Raw genomic sequence first — 16,524 nt, forward strand, 5'->3', positions numbered from 1 at the left:
GGAGGCGGAGGAGCCCCTCCCCGCCGCCCACCCCCTATCCCTGCCCTCCGCTCTCACCCTGTGTACCTGGGCCGATCCATTCCCCGGAGCCACGGGGGGGTGGAGTGGCTCGCAGAGCCCCAGTGGGACAAGCAAGTTTCTCCCTGCAAGCTGGACGCGTGCTCTTCATCTACGATGTCCCCTCTAGTTAAAAATCCTAGAATAGGGTAGAGTGGGCTTGGAATAGAGACAAGCAGCGGAAGCGGGAAGGGGAGGAGCAGGCACCCCTCCCAGTCTTGGTGGGGGCCGCGCCCCCTACCCTCCCGGTACCTGGGAGGGGACGCGCGGGCGCGACGCGCCCAGACGGCCGCGATGGCGCCTTTGGCCCGCCCGTTCTCTGGGGGACTGGAGTCCTGCCCGGGTACCCTGAGCTGGGGCGCGGTGGTCTTCGTGTGGCTTTTTCTGAGCACCTTGTGCACAGGTACGGAGCGCGGGGACCCTGGTGCTGCGGGACGCCGGGAGGGCACTATAGAAGGGCGATGCCTGGAGTTCCGCAGCGCCCGGGAGGCAGGAGAACTGGGGGAGGGGGGGCGCAGAGACTAAGACCTGATCCCCAAGGTCTCCGGAGATCCCTGTGCGCCAGAGGGAGAAGAACTCTCTGTTAGTGCCTGAGAGCGCTCCTCCGCCCGTGTTCAGAGATAACAGGAAGTGAAACTCCCGGGACTGCGAACCCGGGAGCCGCAGGGAGAATGGGACCCTTTGTGGGGTAGGGATGAAGGACCCCCCGATCACTGAGAAAGGCGGGGATGAGGATTCGGTAGCAGGTCGAGATTTCTGAGTCTTGGGGTAACAGGGAGAAGGCACCTGAGGGCTGGATCGGACGATTCCTAGGGGGTGAGATCAAGAAGCAGCGCCCAGGCGTCGAGTGGGTGCGGTATTGAAAATTCCCCACCCCCTAACCCAGTCATGTCGTAAGAATATCTGAGTAAGAGTCCGGTGAAACGGCCTTGTGAACTAACTTGGAAACCATCTTCTGCTGGATCTGATGTTTGTTTGGGCAGGGGGTTTCTGGGGGACTTTATCTTTCAGCAAGCAGTTTTGGCATATTCATTTGAGATGGCTTTGGGTAGGGCAGGGTGAAAGGCTGGTGGTGACATAACTAGGGGTTTAGCTACTGTATGGGAAGCAATCCAAACAACTCCAGAATCCCCCGCCGGCTCCCCCCCCCCACCCCCCCACCAATTCACAAAACCGGGAGTAACTTGGAACACTTGGTTGTTTTTGAAAGTGGGCCTCGAGCACTGTGGGCTTTTGGGGGCGCCATTTGGGCTTGTCTGGGCCGCAGACGCTTTCCATGAGAGGGTGGCCAAGGGAAGAGGGGACTGAAAGCTGCGCTCTGCAGAGGCTGCGCTCTGGTTAGAGCAATGGACAGGATGTTCCAAGGAATCTGGCTGTGTGACCTTGCAGTGGCCCTTCAGCCCCCTGGGTCTCTTAAATGGGCATGATTATCAGAGCTGCCTTGAGGATTAAGGAGCAGTGTGTGCCAGGCACTCTCTAAAACCGTACACTTGTAAATGTCAGTATGTGACAAGTGGGGTGGCTTCTTCCTGCTGAAGTGCTTCCTTGCGCTCACAGCAGTCCCTCTGCTGACTCTCTTCTTGTCCTCAGCCCCCACCAGCGCCGTCCAGGTGACTGTGTCAGACCCCTACCACGTGGTGATCCTATTCCAACCCGTGACCCTGCCCTGCACCTACCAGTTGACCACGACCCCCACGGCACCCATCGTGATCTGGAAGTACAAGTCTTTCTGCCGGGACCGCATCGCTGATGCCTTCTCTCCTGCCAGTGTTGATAACCAGCTCAACGCCCAGCTGGCGGCTGGTAACCCAGGCTACAACCCCTACGTGGAGTGCCAGGACAGCGCACGCACCGTCAGGGTTGTGGCCACCAAGCAGGGCAATGCCGTGACCCTGGGAGACTACTATCAGGGCCGAAGGATCACCATCACAGGAAGTACGTGGGCAGGGGATTGGACGGGTTGGGCTTGAGTTTTGGTGTTGGCTCCCTCTCAGAAGTTCATCAGCATGGATGTCTGAAAGCACTGGCCAAGGGACGGATCCTTCCTTTTACCCATCCATCCATCCCTTTATTTAACAGCAAAGATTTATCAAGCACCTAACGTATACCAGGCACCACTTGAGGCCCTGGAAATACAGCAGTAAACAAAATTATCAAATGCCTTCCCTCTTGGAGCTTGAATTCCAGTGAGACAGACAAATAAGGCAAACACAAGCCTGACAGGCTATGGTTCATGGTGTCACGAAAGAGTCAGACACGACTTAGCAACTAAACAACAATAATAAACACATACTTTCAAGTGCTTAAAGGTAAAGAAAAGTGGGTAATGGAGAGAGAGGCAGGGGTTCTGTAATAATACTTGTAATATCATCAACAATAAGTAAAATTTATATAAGTAACAGGGGCTTGCCTGGTGGCTCAGTGGTAAAGAATCCCCTGCAATGCAGGAGCTACAGCAGACATAGGTTCAATCCCTGGCTCGGGAAGATCCCCTGGAGGAGGGCATGGCAACGCATTCCAGTATTGCCTGGAGAATCCCATGGACAGAGTAGCCTGGTGGGCTACAGTCCATAGGTCACAAAGAGCAGGACGCGACTTAGCACACATGCACGCGTATAACTAATAACCTATTAAAGGCCTCCTATGTGCCAGGCTCTAATCCAGGTTGATGTGAATTAGCTCATTTAGATGATAATAATGGAGTAAGTAGCTTCTGTTACACTCACTTTACAAAGACCCAGAGAGTTAAAGTGACTTGCACAGGGTCACACAGCTAGTGGGATTATAAGTCAGCCCTTTGGGGCCTCGTCTCCAAGCTAGTAACCCCTCAGGTTACTTACCCAGGAAGGTCAGCAAAGAACCCACCTGGAGGAGGTAACAGGAGTGAACCGAAGGAGTGAGGGATATTACTGGAGAAAGCCTATATCTTGCCAGGTGCTTTATGCCCATTTTACACTCATGACAACTGAGTCACAGAGAGATCAAATAGTTCATCTTGGTGCACACATAGTAAAGGTCTGGCGCTGAGATTTGAACCTAGCCCTTGTCCTTCACTGTCATGCTACCTGCTCATAGGAGGTGCCTCTTGGGACCAGGTTAGGGGTGGGGAACTCATTCATTCATTGATTCATTCACTTGGCATTTATTGGGCATCATCTAAGTGCCAGAAGCTATGGTAGTTGCTGGGGCTAGAGAGGTGATCAGGACAGATGATCCCTGCACTCAAGGAGGTGATACTTTCGTGGGATGAAATAGGCAACAAGTAGCAAAAGAGTAAGAGGATTTCAGAAGGTGCTGCCGAGTGCTACAAAGAAACCCCACCTGGGTGATAGGTGATCATGATTCAAGGCTGCTGTGAATATAATTTGAAGAGGAACTGGGACTGGGCCCTAAAGAATCCAGTGGGCAGAGAGGAGGGTGATGGGCAACAGTGGGCAAGGGATAAAGGATGAGTGTTTTAATCATGGGCATGGGGGCAGAGGAGGGAAGGGGGCATCCCTTTGCAGACCCCAGGAGACCAGGCCTCAGAGCACATCCCCTCCCTCTCTGTCTGGACCGTGGGCAGGGACCCAGCCTCTCAGTCTTGTTTCGGGGAGGGACTAGCTCTGCTGGCCCTGAATTTCCTTGGGCAGCTGTTCCCGTGGATAAAAGACTTTCGGGGCGGGGGAGGGTGGTGGTGGTGGTTCAGCCTCTATAGGCCCCTACCCCATAATCCAGGGGCTTCTCCAGCCTGGATCAGGTATGACCGGCCAGCACTGTCAGGACAACTCCCGTACTGAGAGTGCCCTTGAAGGCTGCCTGGAATCGTGTCCCCTTTGCTGAGTCTGTCATTGGAGTGACCTTTGGGCTCCATCTGGGGCAGATTCTTCCTGCTCCAGAGGCCCACAGGCCCTGGGTTTTCAACCCTGGGCCCGGGTTTGATACAGGCCGTGATTTATAAACATCCATTGTGTGTATGTCCCTTCAGGAAGCCCAGTAGCCACGGGAGCTTCCTCCATTTCAGCTTTGAGGATGGAGAAAAGCAGAGTTGCCTTCGCTGTTTCTAGGGTCACCAGCCACCCAGGTTTTAAAAGTGAAAGTCGTCCTGGGCAAGCCAGAGTGGTGTGCCTCAGCTTGGGTGGTTCCGCTTCCACTTCCGTTCTTCCCCGCTTTGGGTGATGGGGTGCCTGGATCGGGGCTGTTTCTACCTCTTCAGGCTGCTTGGGAACCACGTGCACCCCCACTTGGTAGCTCTGGACCTGGGAGCTTGTGGGACCTCTGAGATCATGAGGGCCGCCTCTGCTGTGTGCAAATGAGCCAGAGGCCCAGGGAGGTGAAGGGAAGCCCAGCTCCTGTGCCCAGCTGGAGACCTGGCATTTTCTCCCTGTATCTAAAACAATTAGAGCAATGCCCAGCCCAGGTGATGTCAGGACCAGACCCAGACTGGGAACAGGGTGCGGCCGGGAGGAAGGAGGTGAACTCAGGCCTTAGAACGGATCAAAAGAAGCCGGAAAACCATGTTTTTCGTGAGTTTTGAAAACATCATATAGGCCAAACAAAACGCATTGAGGCCCAGATCCGGCCCACAGGACCAGATTTCAGCTCCCAGCCTAGGAGCTCTTGGAGGGGGCAGAGGCTGCCTTCAATCCCCACTCCAGCTTTGGGCAGGGCCCCAGTCTAGGGTTCTGGTTTTAGAGAGGTGCGTTCAGAGTCTGATTCAAAGATATAAGTGGAAAAAACGATAGGCCGAGAGGGTGTTATAGAGAATTCAGAGGATTTGGGAGAATGTAGGTTAGAGTCTTAGGATGATTCCATAAAAGAATATATACAAAGGTATCTGCTGCTAAGTCACTTCAGTCGTGTCTGACTCTGTGCAATCCCATAGATAGCAGCCCACCAGGCTCCCCCGTCCCTGGGATTCTCCAGGCAAGAACACTGGAGTGGGTTGCCATTTCTTTCTCCAATGCATGAAAGTGAAAAGTGAAAGTGAAGTCACTCAGTCGTGTCCGACTCTTCGTGACCCCATGGACTGCAGCCTATCAGGCTCTTCTCTCCATGGGATTTTCCAGGCAAGAGTACTGGAGTGGGGTGCCATTGCCTTCTCCGACAAAGGTACCTCACACAGTAAAAAATCAATAACTGGGGGCTGGATGCTTGACCATAAAGGAGAGTGTCAGTGCCCAAGGTCACCCTACCTTCTTGTCACTTTAAACTCAGTCACCACCTCCACGACAGAGGCACTTCCTATCTGAGTTCTGTGCTGCTTATCACCATCTGAAGCACAATGTTTAAATTTTTTATTTGTCTCTCTTTCCATTTAGGAGCTTGAGCCTTGTCTGGGTGGGGATTCCTAGCTGTCCTCTAGCGCAGTGGTTCTCAAACATGTGGGTCTTAGGGTCACTTTACACACTTACTGAGGTCCACAAAGAACTTTGTTTTTACAGCTAGAAAACTGAGAAGTTGAAAAAAAGTTTCTTTAATGATGATAATGAAGTGTGCGTGCTGTGCTAAGCCGCTTCACATGCTATGCTAAGTGTCCGACTCTTTGCAACCCTATGGACTGTAGCCCTCCGGGCTCCTCTGTCTATGGGATTCTCCGGGCGATCCTGGAATGGGTTGCCATGCCCTCCTGCAGGGAATCTTCCTTACTCAGAGATGGAAGCCATGTCTCATCTGTCTCCTGCATTGGCAGGTGGGTTCTCTACCACTCACGCCACCTGGGAAGCCCTAATAAACTATAGATTAGTCTAAATAACATACTTTTATGAAAAAATAACCATATTTCCCAAAACAAAAAAACCTTTAATGAAAATGTATGGTGTTGCTTTTTTATTTTTGCACATCTCCTTACAGTCTGGCTGCATAGAAGCTGGATTCTCAAAGCAGCTTCTGCATTCAGAATATTATAACACAAGCCAGTAACCTGTGGAAAACTCCACACTACACTCATGAGATTATGTGAAAAAGGCAAATATCTTACTATTATGGCGAAAATAACTTTGACCTCAGGGACCCCCTGTGAAAACGTCTTGGGGAGCCCCAGGCTCCACGGAGCACACTTTCGAGAACTGTTGCTCTCTAGTATGGCAGTATCTCAGATACTGCCTGAAACATCAGGTGCATGCAATGCCTCAAATACTGAATGACTGTATCACTCGCCTAGTTGAGGACAGCCACGTGTCTAGAACACTGAGGAAAGTCAGTGTGAGGAGGAAAGGGGTTCGTTTCCCGATACTGACCAGGGCCTGGGGACTCCAGGTTCTGCTTGCCTGGGGCCCACCTTCCCCTGGGGATGGGCTCACGGCCAATCAGCCCCTAAGCAGGCTGATAGAATTTGGTAGTAGGGCAGGGGAGCTGTGTCAGGGGAGTGGAACCAGCCCTGTGAGGGTCTGAGGACACAGAGCCAGGCCAGAGGAACAGCCGGAGTGCACGCCAAAGCAGGGTGGGCCCAGCACATGGTGGGGGACAGTGAGCAGGCCGGCGTGTGTGGGGTCTGGCGAGTAGAGGAGAGCGGTATGGATGAGGCTGGTGTGGTAACCAGGGGTCAGATGGCTCCAAAGGCCTCGTGGGCCAGGGTAAGGCGTGGGAATGGCGTGCTGTCATTGTTCAGTCGCTAAGTTCTGCCCAACCCTTTTGCCACCCCATGGACTGTAACCCACCAGGCTCCTCTGTCCATGGGATGTCCCAGGCAAGAAATCTGGAGTGGGTTGCCATTTTCTTCACCCAGGGGATCTACCTGACGCAGGGATCGAACCTACATCTCGTGCACTGGCAGGCGGATTCTTGATTGCTCAGCCACCTGGGAAGCCCTTGGGATGGTGTAGATAGGCACTGAAAGGAGGTCTTACTATGGATGTGAGGTCTTTCCAAAGAAGGAAGAAGGCTCTGGTTCTCTCATTCCTTTGGCAACTGACTGATGCCCGGGTACTACAGAATGAGGCACACACAGTGGCTGCCCTCTGAGCCATCCTGGGGAAGGGCTGGAGGTCCGTGGGGCAGGTGGTGGGTAGGTCCCCGGGAGCCAGAGCAGCTGGGGAGAAAGGGTGTGAGGATGCTCTGTGAGGATGTCTCTGGCCGGTTCATAAGGTTCCTACCTCCTGTGTGCCACAGGCCCAAGGTGGAGTTGCCCAGCGGGCCCCACCCTGCAGAATGGCTGAGGGATTTAACTAATTAGGGCCTGAGGAGTAGAGAGGAAACGGTGATGTTCGGCAAGACTTTCATTATCGCTGTAATTAACAGGCCCTTTGCCTGGGGCTGTGTCATGGGGAGCGTCCCCAGCCCTGGGCCTTGACCTGGAATGTGGGGACTGATAGCTGGACAGCCCTGGGCCTTGACCTGGAATGTGGGGACTGAGAGCTGGACGGCCCTGGGCCTTGACCTGGAATGTGGGCACTGAGAGCTGGACGGCCCTGGGCCTTGACCTGGAATGTGGGCACTGAGAGCTGGACGGCCCTGGGCCTTGACCTGGAATGTGGGCACTGAGAGCTGGACCGAGGAGGGGACTGGACTAAGTCTCTGCCTCACACCCCCGCCTTCTGCTGGGTGCGGGAGTCTCCTGCTTCCTGGAATCTGGCCTGTTTATCTTTGCCCCCTTACCCAGGCCCCAGGCCCTGGGTCTGCCCTAGGCTCCACGGCAGGTCGTGTCAGGGGGTTGACTTTTGTTCTGAGAGGTGAGATGGGGAGGGGAGCAGCGGGGGGCGGGTGGGGAGGGGGCTGGATGGGGGGGTGTGGAGGCTGTAAGCTGACTAGGGTCAGACCATCCCGGCCAACCACCCCCGTTTTCGCCACAGCTATACAATTCATCCGTAATTTCAGCAGACTGCTCTTTTCTCCGCGACAGGAAAGATAACAGTCCCACCTCATAACCTGCTTGAAGTTCCCCATGTGAAAGGTTTAGAACAGAGCCTGAGAGGTGTCAAGCCCTCAGGATGAGGGATTGAATCCCCCCGCCCCCACCCCCTTCCCCCCAGGCGCCCCTCCCCTGCATGGCCCTCACTCGTCTACCCACTGCCCACTGCCACAGATGCTGACCTGACCTTCGACCAGACAGCTTGGGGGGACAGTGGTGTGTACTACTGCTCCGTGGTCTCAGCCCAGGACCTCCAGGGGAACAACGAGGCCTACGCAGAACTCATCGTCCTAGGTGAGTCTGGGCCCCGAGGGACAGGGTTGGGGATGGGCCTCTCCTGCTATCCTGTGTCCGCCCTCTGCCCTCCTGCTCTCTCTCTGGGCTCTGTCGCCTCTTCCGCTCTCCCCTCACAGCACCACCAGTCACTTGGGCTTATCTGTACCCTGCACCCCAGACAGGGACCCCCTCCCCCGCCCCACAACATTTCAAATAAGCCAGAGCCAAACCAGGAGTGGAAAGGAATGGGGCCTCTACCCCTTCCTGGCCTCAGTGTTTAAAAGCACAGAAATGGTCAGAGTGGATGGGCATTGAGCCAGGAGGGGTGATGGTGTGTGTAATCGAGAGGCCGCTTCACCTCCCGCCAACTCCCACCCCACGCCCCCCACCTAAGGCCACATCTCACCCCACAGTCCCTCTGCCCTGCTGGGATGGTGCTGTGTGGCTTGCATAGTTCGTGCTCCCCTCAAGCAAGCCCTCCCCCGACATGCCCAGGAGTGGGGTGGGATACCCACCAGCAGCCCCCACCCCGCTGTGAGGCCCCCCTGCCACGCGTGGAAGGGATGCTGCTGTTAGCCAGATGCTGTGTTCTCAGTCGACACATATAGTCCCATGTGGCACGTGCTATATGTGACATGCTGTTGGGCCACACATGGCCATCATCACATGCATGATGCAAGGTGACACACGTGTGAACGAGCACAGATGATGGGGGACCACGCCCCAGGGTGCTCAGATCACGTGACAAGAGTTCATGTCTGGGTGACAGAACGCATGCATCCACGGCCCACAGAACTCGCGCGTGTTCTTCCAGAAAATGCACAGTCGACATCAGCAGGTCTCAAAATTTAGTCTCAGGAGCCAGTTACACTCAGGTTACTGAGGATTTCAAAGAAGGTTTGTTTAAGTTTTTGTGGGTTACATTTACAGTTGCTTAACATATTTGAAACTGGAACACAAGCATTACCATCAGAGCAAATGACGTCATCATGTGTGACGGAGCCTCAGGAAAGCTCCGCTGTATCTCTACTGAAGGAGAGTAGAAAGGGCAGTGGCTTAGTTATCCGGAACATGGCTTGGCCTCCAGGATGGGATCACACTTTGAGAACCACTGTTTTACCTGCTGGACCCCTCCTCCTGGGGGCAGGTGGCATGGGGTGCTGATGTACAGCCAGGTGTGTGGACACCCCTGGGGATGCAGCACCGGTGCGGCACAGAGTGGTGGGTGGCACCTAAAGGAGGCCCCAGCTGGGCCAGGAAACCTGCACAGGGGACCTTGGTGGGCAGTGAACCTGGGCCATACGGTGACTTTTATGGGCTGTAAGGCACTTTTAAAAATATTTATTTTTATTTGGCTGTGACGGGTCTTTCTTAGTTGCAAACTCTTAGTTGTAGCACGTGGGATCTAGTTCCCTGACCCGGGACTGAGCCCAGGGCCCCTGCACCGGGAGCAGGAGCATGGAGTCTTAGCCACTGGACCACCAAAGGAGGCCCCTTGGACTGTAGGCACTGTCGCTTTCAAGGGCCTCTTCCTCCAGATTAAAAACAAAAATTCTTTTACAGTTAGATTGTTACAAAGACCATTCATTACTGTGTATTGAGTATTGTTACCTTTTCTTCTTCAGACTTCACAATACAGTTAAGACATTTTCCTGGGCCCTAGTGCATTGTCTTCCTGAGCCTCATGGGCTAGGACTGTCTTTACCTGGGATGGTAGGACTGTGTGTGTGTGGAAGAGATGGAATCCCAAACTGAGATCCCACCTCCTGAGCCCATGGGATGTGTCCTGGCACCCTTCTGGGCAACAGAATCCTCTGTGGGGACAGTGAGTGAGTGAATCATGTGACACAGCCTTCTGGAAGACGGCACCCACAGGGGACGGGGCTGTGGAGGGCAGGAGCCGCGTGCTAGGACCTCCTAGCACCTACCCCATCTCTTCTGCAGAGCACGCCTCCACCCTAATGAGCCTGGAGCTGGGCTTCAGGGCAGGGATGGCCTGGGCTGGCCCTGGTCAGCATAATCTGTCTCTCTTTTGTCCCTCCAGGCAGGACCTCGGGGGTGGCCGAGCTCTTACCTGGTTTTCAGGCGGGGCCCATGGAAGGTACGGGGGTGGAGTCCCCCCACATACCACTTATCGCTTCTAAGTATCCTCCCCCTTTCCTAAACACAGTTTGCTCGGACCGCACTAATAACCCCGCCGATTCCGGGCGTCTAGCGGCCTGGCTCTGGGCTGTGGGCTGGGCTGGCTGGTGAGGGGCCTGGGGTGTAGACAGAGGGCTCCCGTGACTGGTGCCTGTGGTGCTCTTCTAGCGCTCGGGGTCTGGGCAGCTGGCTCTGTCCCCTCTCAAGGCTATAGCCCATCTTCTTCTGGCTAGGTCTGCTCTCGTTTACTGCCTTGTCCAGATGAGCCCAGGGTGGGTTCCCTAACCTTGGGGCTGACCTGGGTTGTAGTGGAGCGGGCATCCCTCTGGGGCTGCACCCCAGCCCCTGGCGTGGAGACTCCAACAAGGGCTGGGGCTGCAGCTTCCCCGATGGGCTTTGCAGACAGGCGCCGCCCTCCCCTCCCCCCACCCCCAGTGCCCACATCCCTATTCCCTCCCAGGCCTCCTGGCTCAGGGCCAGCTCTCATGTCCCCGCAGACTGGCTGTTCGTGGTCGTCGTCTGCTTGGCGGCCTTCCTCGTCGTCCTCCTGTTGGGCATCTGCTGGTGTCAGTGCTGCCCCCATACCTGCTGCTGCTACGTCAGGTGCCCCTGCTGCCCAGAAAAGTGCTGCTGCCCCGAGGCCCGTGAGTACCCCTCACCCGCCGCGCGTCCACTCCCACTCGGCATCTGTCCTGGGTCCAAGGGGAGGAGGCGCCCATCTGCCTGCCTCCTGGGAGAGTGTCACTCTGGAGGTCATGAGGGGAGTAGTTTGGGGAAAAGTGGGCCAAGGAGGACCTGCTACTTTACATGATCATTTACATACTTCAACTCGTCACTTATTTTAGTTTTCATTTATTTCAAGTCTTTCCTTTTGAAGGTATAATTTATGCACAAGGTAAAAAAAAAAATTCAAATAGTACAAAACATTGTTCACCGGCAAGTAAAAGTCCTTTTAAAAACAAAATCTGAACTGAAAAAGGTCAGAAACCAAGCGAGGTTTACAGCCCCACCAAATTTAAGCCCTTTAACAACCCACATCCACATAAGGATGCTGGATTTTTTCACGGATGCCGTTTAAGGACCATCCAGCGCATCAGGTTGCGGGCAGGAGGAGAAGGGGATGACAGAGGATGCGATGGCTGGATGGCATCACTGACTCAATGGACATGGGTTTGGGTGAACTCCAGGAGTTGGTGATGGACAGGGAGGCCTGGCGTGCCGCGGTTCATGGGGTCGCAAAGTGTGGGAAACGACTCAGCAACTGAACTGAATTGAACTGAGCACATCAGAGAGGGTCTGGGATTAGACATGGGACCCGAGGTGGAGGGGGAAGAAGCAAATAGGAGAGGTAGGAAAGGAAGAGAGAGCCACCTCCCTCCTGCTGCCCCATTTCCCCGCTTGTGGACGTCAGTGCTGCCAGTTCCCTGGTTACCTTCCTGAGAGCACCTCTGTACTCAGTTATGGGGAAATTTCCATCAACTCTGACATGGAAGTTCTAGACCCAGACGTACCTGCTCTCGTTCCTTGTACTGAAAGTAGGCCGTGAAAACATACTTCTCTACTAGTTCTCAGTGAGGGTGCCTCACCTTTTCCTTCGTTATTGTCAGGTTCACCATATCTTTGGTTGACAGACAGATGACCCTGGCGGCTAGAAAGAAGTAACTTTCCGTGTTAGGAGCACCTAGACTAGGAGAGACCAGAAGAGGGACAGACCTGCCCCCTCTCATGGCACCTGCTCATTTCTAGGCCAAGAGTGAACACGTGGTAGAGAGAATTACCCAGCTGGCTCAGATGGATGTATGTGAGCATCCTGACATTTAAGGTTTCCACGTGACGTGACTCCATTGTAACACAGTCCCGGTTAAAATCATAGGCAGTCATCACAAGCTTGGGCAGGTGGAGGTTTGAGGCCTGGCTGGACCCCTTTACCTGTTGGGAAGTCCACTGAAGGACTTCCCCTCTCAACCTCAGTTTCCTCCTCTGTAAAATGGGGCCACGGCAGAGCCCGCTGTACAGCATGAGTCAGGATCCGGTGAACTGGTGTGTCCCGCATTTAGAGTGGGGCTTGGCCTACACAGAGCGTTCCACGCCCACTAGCTGCCACACATAGCTGCTGTCAGCATCGGTAATGACTGAGGGCCAGGATGCAAATTAGAGCCCCCACCACTCACACCATGTGACCTCAGGTGAGCAGCTGGTTTCCTTCTCTGCAGGGTCCTGCCATCACGGGGTGTCATGAGCATTAAGGGAAATGCTGTGTCAGGGCCCAGCACGGGGCCATGGCTCAGACCATGCTGGCTGATTTTCTGGTCACTGACTGAACTCAGCAGTAGGCAACCTGTTTCACCTCTGCCTGAAGAAATCAAATCCACTGCTCTCTGGAGGCCTGCGCTGGCCATCTCCTCCCTCTCAACATTTTGTGGGTGTCTTGCTTATTACTTGGCGGGGTGGGTGTTAGTCCATTTCACAGGTGGGGTGGGGTTCCCCCCAGGGCTGCAAACAAGTTTGCAGTTAACCCCGCTAATTAAGGCAGGGACCAGGACTGTGAATGCCAGTCCCAGGGCCCCATTTCCTCCATCCTGAGACCCTGCTCCCCGAAACTGAGATCCCATTAACTCCCTGCCAGAGGCCCTGTTATTTCTGCCACAGCCACAGCCCTCCTGAGCCGTCCTAGAGCAGCAATTCCCAGAGCTAATTATAAAGCAGCACATCCGACAACTGCTGAGGGGCTTCTTTGGTGTGGGGTGGGGGAGTAAGCACTGAGCCTTGCTGCCCAGCTGAATTGGGGTGAAGGGAGCTTTCCGAGCCTGACGCCCTACTCCACCTTCCCAGTGGGGCTTGGCCTACACAGAGCGTTCCATCATCTTCGGAGCTCTGGGAAGCGACTTCCCTAGGCCTGTGACTCTGCCTCAGAGCAGCCACCAGACCCCAGCCTCTTGCCCAGGGAGGAGGGTGCTGGGGAGGATGTGCCCTTGAGCTGTCAAGCCTAGAACCGGGCGGGGGCAGGATGGGTGCGGCCCCCAAGGTGGAAATACTGGAGGAGATGCTTTGCTGGTTGGCTGAGAAAGTGAATGCTGAGGCTCCCAAGACGGCTTCCCATCACCTTGGGGTCTGGAAGACCCTGCAGGGAGGACCCAGCAGGCATGAAAGGGGAGCAGGCATGGGATCCCCGCCCCCAGATGATCCATTTTTCTAGTGCAAGGGCTCGGATGTCAAAGGGAACACTTGTTTCTGGCTTGTGGGTCCAACACATGGGTGTTTATCTATGAGACACCTCTGTCCCTGCTGCTCTGTAAGAATGCAGGTCCAGGGTGGCCATGTCCTATGATAAGTTGGCAGCAGAGTTTGACGTAAAACCTTGTCAGATGCTGGGAAACCATTGTACTGTTAAACAAACTGGCATTCCTGACTGGGGCCGCTGGCGTACACCCTCCCATCCTAAAACTCCTGTGAGGAATGGCACAGGAGGTGTGGACTCAACGCGGCTCATGTCCTCTGACCTCAGGGACTCTATAGCAACAACCAAGCACCCAGGAAAGCTCCTCAACAGGGGACTGGGGAGAAGGCATGTGGCCCCTGGGGCCCTTCTCATGCTGTGTGTGTTCTCCCCAGTATATGCTGCTGGCAAAGCTGCCACTTCGGGCGTCCCAAGCATTTACGCCCCCAGCACCTACGCCCACCTCTCCCCTGCCAAGACCCCACCCCCGCCAGCCATGATCCCCATGGGCCCTCTCTACAACGGGTACTCTGGAGACTTCGACAGGAATAGCTCAGGTGAGGCCCTGGGGACAGCCAGGAGTAGCTGGTGGGAGGTGGAGGGGTGCAGGGAGGCTGGGCCTTTGGCCATTAAGGGGTCTGGAGTTGGAAGAGGGAATTGGGGGCAGGGGCTGGGAATGCAGGGTTTTGCTCCTGACAGCCAATCTCCCCCAGTTGGTGGCCACAGCTCCCAGGTACCCCTGCTTCGTGACACAGACAGCAGCGTGACCTCTGGTGAGAACCAATCCTTACGAACTTGGACATGCCTATGGGGCGGGTGGTGGTCAGCATTCAACCTCTGGAACTGATCACCTCCAACTCCTGTCCCTAGAGATCCGCAGTGGCTACAGGATTCAGGCCAACCAGCAGGACGACTCCATGCGGGTCCTATACTACATGGAGAAGGAGCTGGCCAACTTCGACCCTTCTCGACCTGGGCCCCCCAATGGCCGTGTAGAGCGAGGTAAGCCTTAGAATTTGAGGGATTCTTGAGGGGGCCGGGGGAAGCAGGTCTCCCTGATAACTGCCGAGGGACGCTTACTCCACATCCTGAACACAATCCCTTGTTCCCTACCATGGCCACAGTGAAGGGTACAGAACCCTGCAGATCATCACTAAATAGGTGAGAAGCCTGGGGCTCCCTTGAGAACGTATGAGCCAAATGAGTGACGCTGCTGGGCCCCCGGGCTCCTGACATTAGGTCCTGACCGCCTCCCACCAGTAACAGACATCTTCCTTCCCTACAGCCATGAGTGAAGTCACCTCTCTCCACGAGGACGACTGGAGATCCCGGCCTTCACGGGGCCCTGCCCTCACCCCCATCAGGGATGAGGAATGGGGTCACCACTCCCCCCGGAGTTCCAGGCGGTGGGAGCAAGAGGGCCCCCTGGAGCGGCCAGGGAACAGCCGGGGTGCGGGGCGGCCCCGAGCCCGCTCTGTGGATGCTCTAGATGACTTTACACGGCCGGGTTCTGCTGAATCAGGGAGGAGATCTCCCCCAAGCAGTGGGAGGAGAGGCCGGGGTTATGTACCTCCACGAAGTCGCAGCCGCGATGATCTCTACGACCAAGACCAAGACGACTCCAGGCACTTTCCACACTCCCGGGATCCCCACTACGATGACTTCAGGCCTAGGGACCAACCTCATGTTGACCCTCGGGCCCGCTACCAGCGCTCCCGGGACCCTCGGGATGATGGCTCCAGATCCAGGGACCCTCCCTATGACGGGCGGCTACTAGAAGAGGCCTTGAGGAAAAAGGGGCCAGCGGAGAGGAGGCCTTACAGGGAGGAAGAAGAAGAGGCCTACTACCCTCCAGCGCCTCCCCCTTACTCTGAGACTGACTCTCAGACTTCCCGGGAGCGGAGGCTTAGGAAGGTGAGTGATAAGGCCCTGAAAGCCTTCCTGGACCCTGTTCTCCAGTCCTCCCTGGCTCATATCCATCTTTCTTTCTCCCTTGCAGAACTTGGCGCTGAGTCGGGAAAGTTTAGTCGTCTGATCTCAACATTTTGTATGTAGTTTTTGTACTTTTTTTTTTTAATTGGAGGAATTATTGATGATCTCGTAAAACTAATAAAACTTCTGATCACAAGTCTTGAGTCTGGAGGAAAGCATTTGTTTTGCCGCGCGAGGTGGGGAGCCCAGACAGCTGCTGTGGGTGTCTGCAAAAGGCCGCACGTCCACTTCTCTCACGGGACCTGTGTCCGAAGCCAGGAGGAAAGGACCGGCTCGGCCGAGTCTCCACCGCCCGGAGTACGTGCCCCACGCTAGCTCCGCCCCGCCCCGCCCCGCGTGCGCGCTCCGGCCCCGCCCAGACGTGCGCATGCGCCCGGGGCATCCGCTTTCGCGCACTTCAGTCCGGTCGACGGGGGCGCGCGTGCGCGCTCCCTTCCATCCACCCAACGCCCCCTCCCCCGCCCCTCCCCCCCGACCTACTTTACTGTCTCCAAACCCAGCCGCCTGCCTCGTCCTCGGCGACCAGAGGCCTTCTTCCAGGTCCCCCGGTGTTCCATCCGGGCCCACGTTCCACTCGGGCGGCCCGCCGGCGGGTGCCGGGCGACGGCCGCGGAGACGGCGGCGGCAACCTCTCTCCCAGCCGAGACCTGAGCCCGCGCGCCCGCCCTCCGTCGGAGACAGACAGCGCGCGCGCTCCCCAGGGGCTGCCCTCCCCCCTCGCGCGCGTCGGCCCCGGGCTCGCGCCGCCGCCGCCGCCGCCGCCGCGCGCGCGCAGCTCAAGTAAAGGAGGAAAAAAAAAAGGGGGAAAAAATAGAAAGCGGCCGCGGCTGCAGCAGCGATCCGCCGCCGTATTGGGCCAGGCCGGGCGGCGGACGCGCAAGCCGGCGATCCAGGGGAGAGGCGGCGGCCATCCAGGGCGGGCCGGGTTTAAAAAAAAAGTCGCGGCGGCGGCTACTCAGGGAAGGAGGCCCGAGGGCCGCGTGCAGCGGGCGGGGGGCGGCTGCGCTGCGTC

The 16,524-nt window shown here is 56.1% G+C and overlaps 1 protein-coding gene across 1 annotated transcript; it reads left to right on the forward strand.

The window, feature by feature from the left end:
• Positions 1–351: 351 nt before the first annotated feature.
• On the forward strand, positions 352–15,591 carry LSR (lipolysis stimulated lipoprotein receptor). Its single transcript, XM_052655594.1, has 10 exons — positions 352–460; positions 1,648–1,992; positions 8,060–8,179; positions 10,206–10,262; positions 10,801–10,947; positions 13,916–14,077; positions 14,234–14,293; positions 14,391–14,522; positions 14,806–15,434; positions 15,520–15,591. Exons 1-10 carry the CDS (start codon positions 352–354, stop codon positions 15,553–15,555), a joined length of 1,797 nt encoding a protein of 598 aa, XP_052511554.1. The 3' UTR covers positions 15,556–15,591.
• Positions 15,592–16,524: the final 933 nt, after the last annotated feature.

Source organism: Budorcas taxicolor, chromosome 18 (assembly GCF_023091745.1).
Source record: "Budorcas taxicolor isolate Tak-1 chromosome 18, Takin1.1, whole genome shotgun sequence".
Lineage (NCBI taxonomy): Eukaryota > Metazoa > Chordata > Mammalia > Artiodactyla > Bovidae > Budorcas > Budorcas taxicolor.

Excerpts from the sequence above, each read along its gene's own strand:
- LSR (XM_052655594.1), top strand. The coding sequence starts at position 352 with ATGGCGCCTTTGGCCCGCCCGTTCTCTGGGGGACTGGAGTCCTGCCCG. Across the intron at positions 461-1,647 it reads TCTGAGCACCTTGTGCACAG|CCCCCACCAGCGCCGTCCAG; the intron begins GTACGGAGCGCG and ends TCTTGTCCTCAG. Across the intron at positions 1,993-8,059 it reads AAGGATCACCATCACAGGAA|ATGCTGACCTGACCTTCGAC; the intron begins GTACGTGGGCAG and ends CCACTGCCACAG.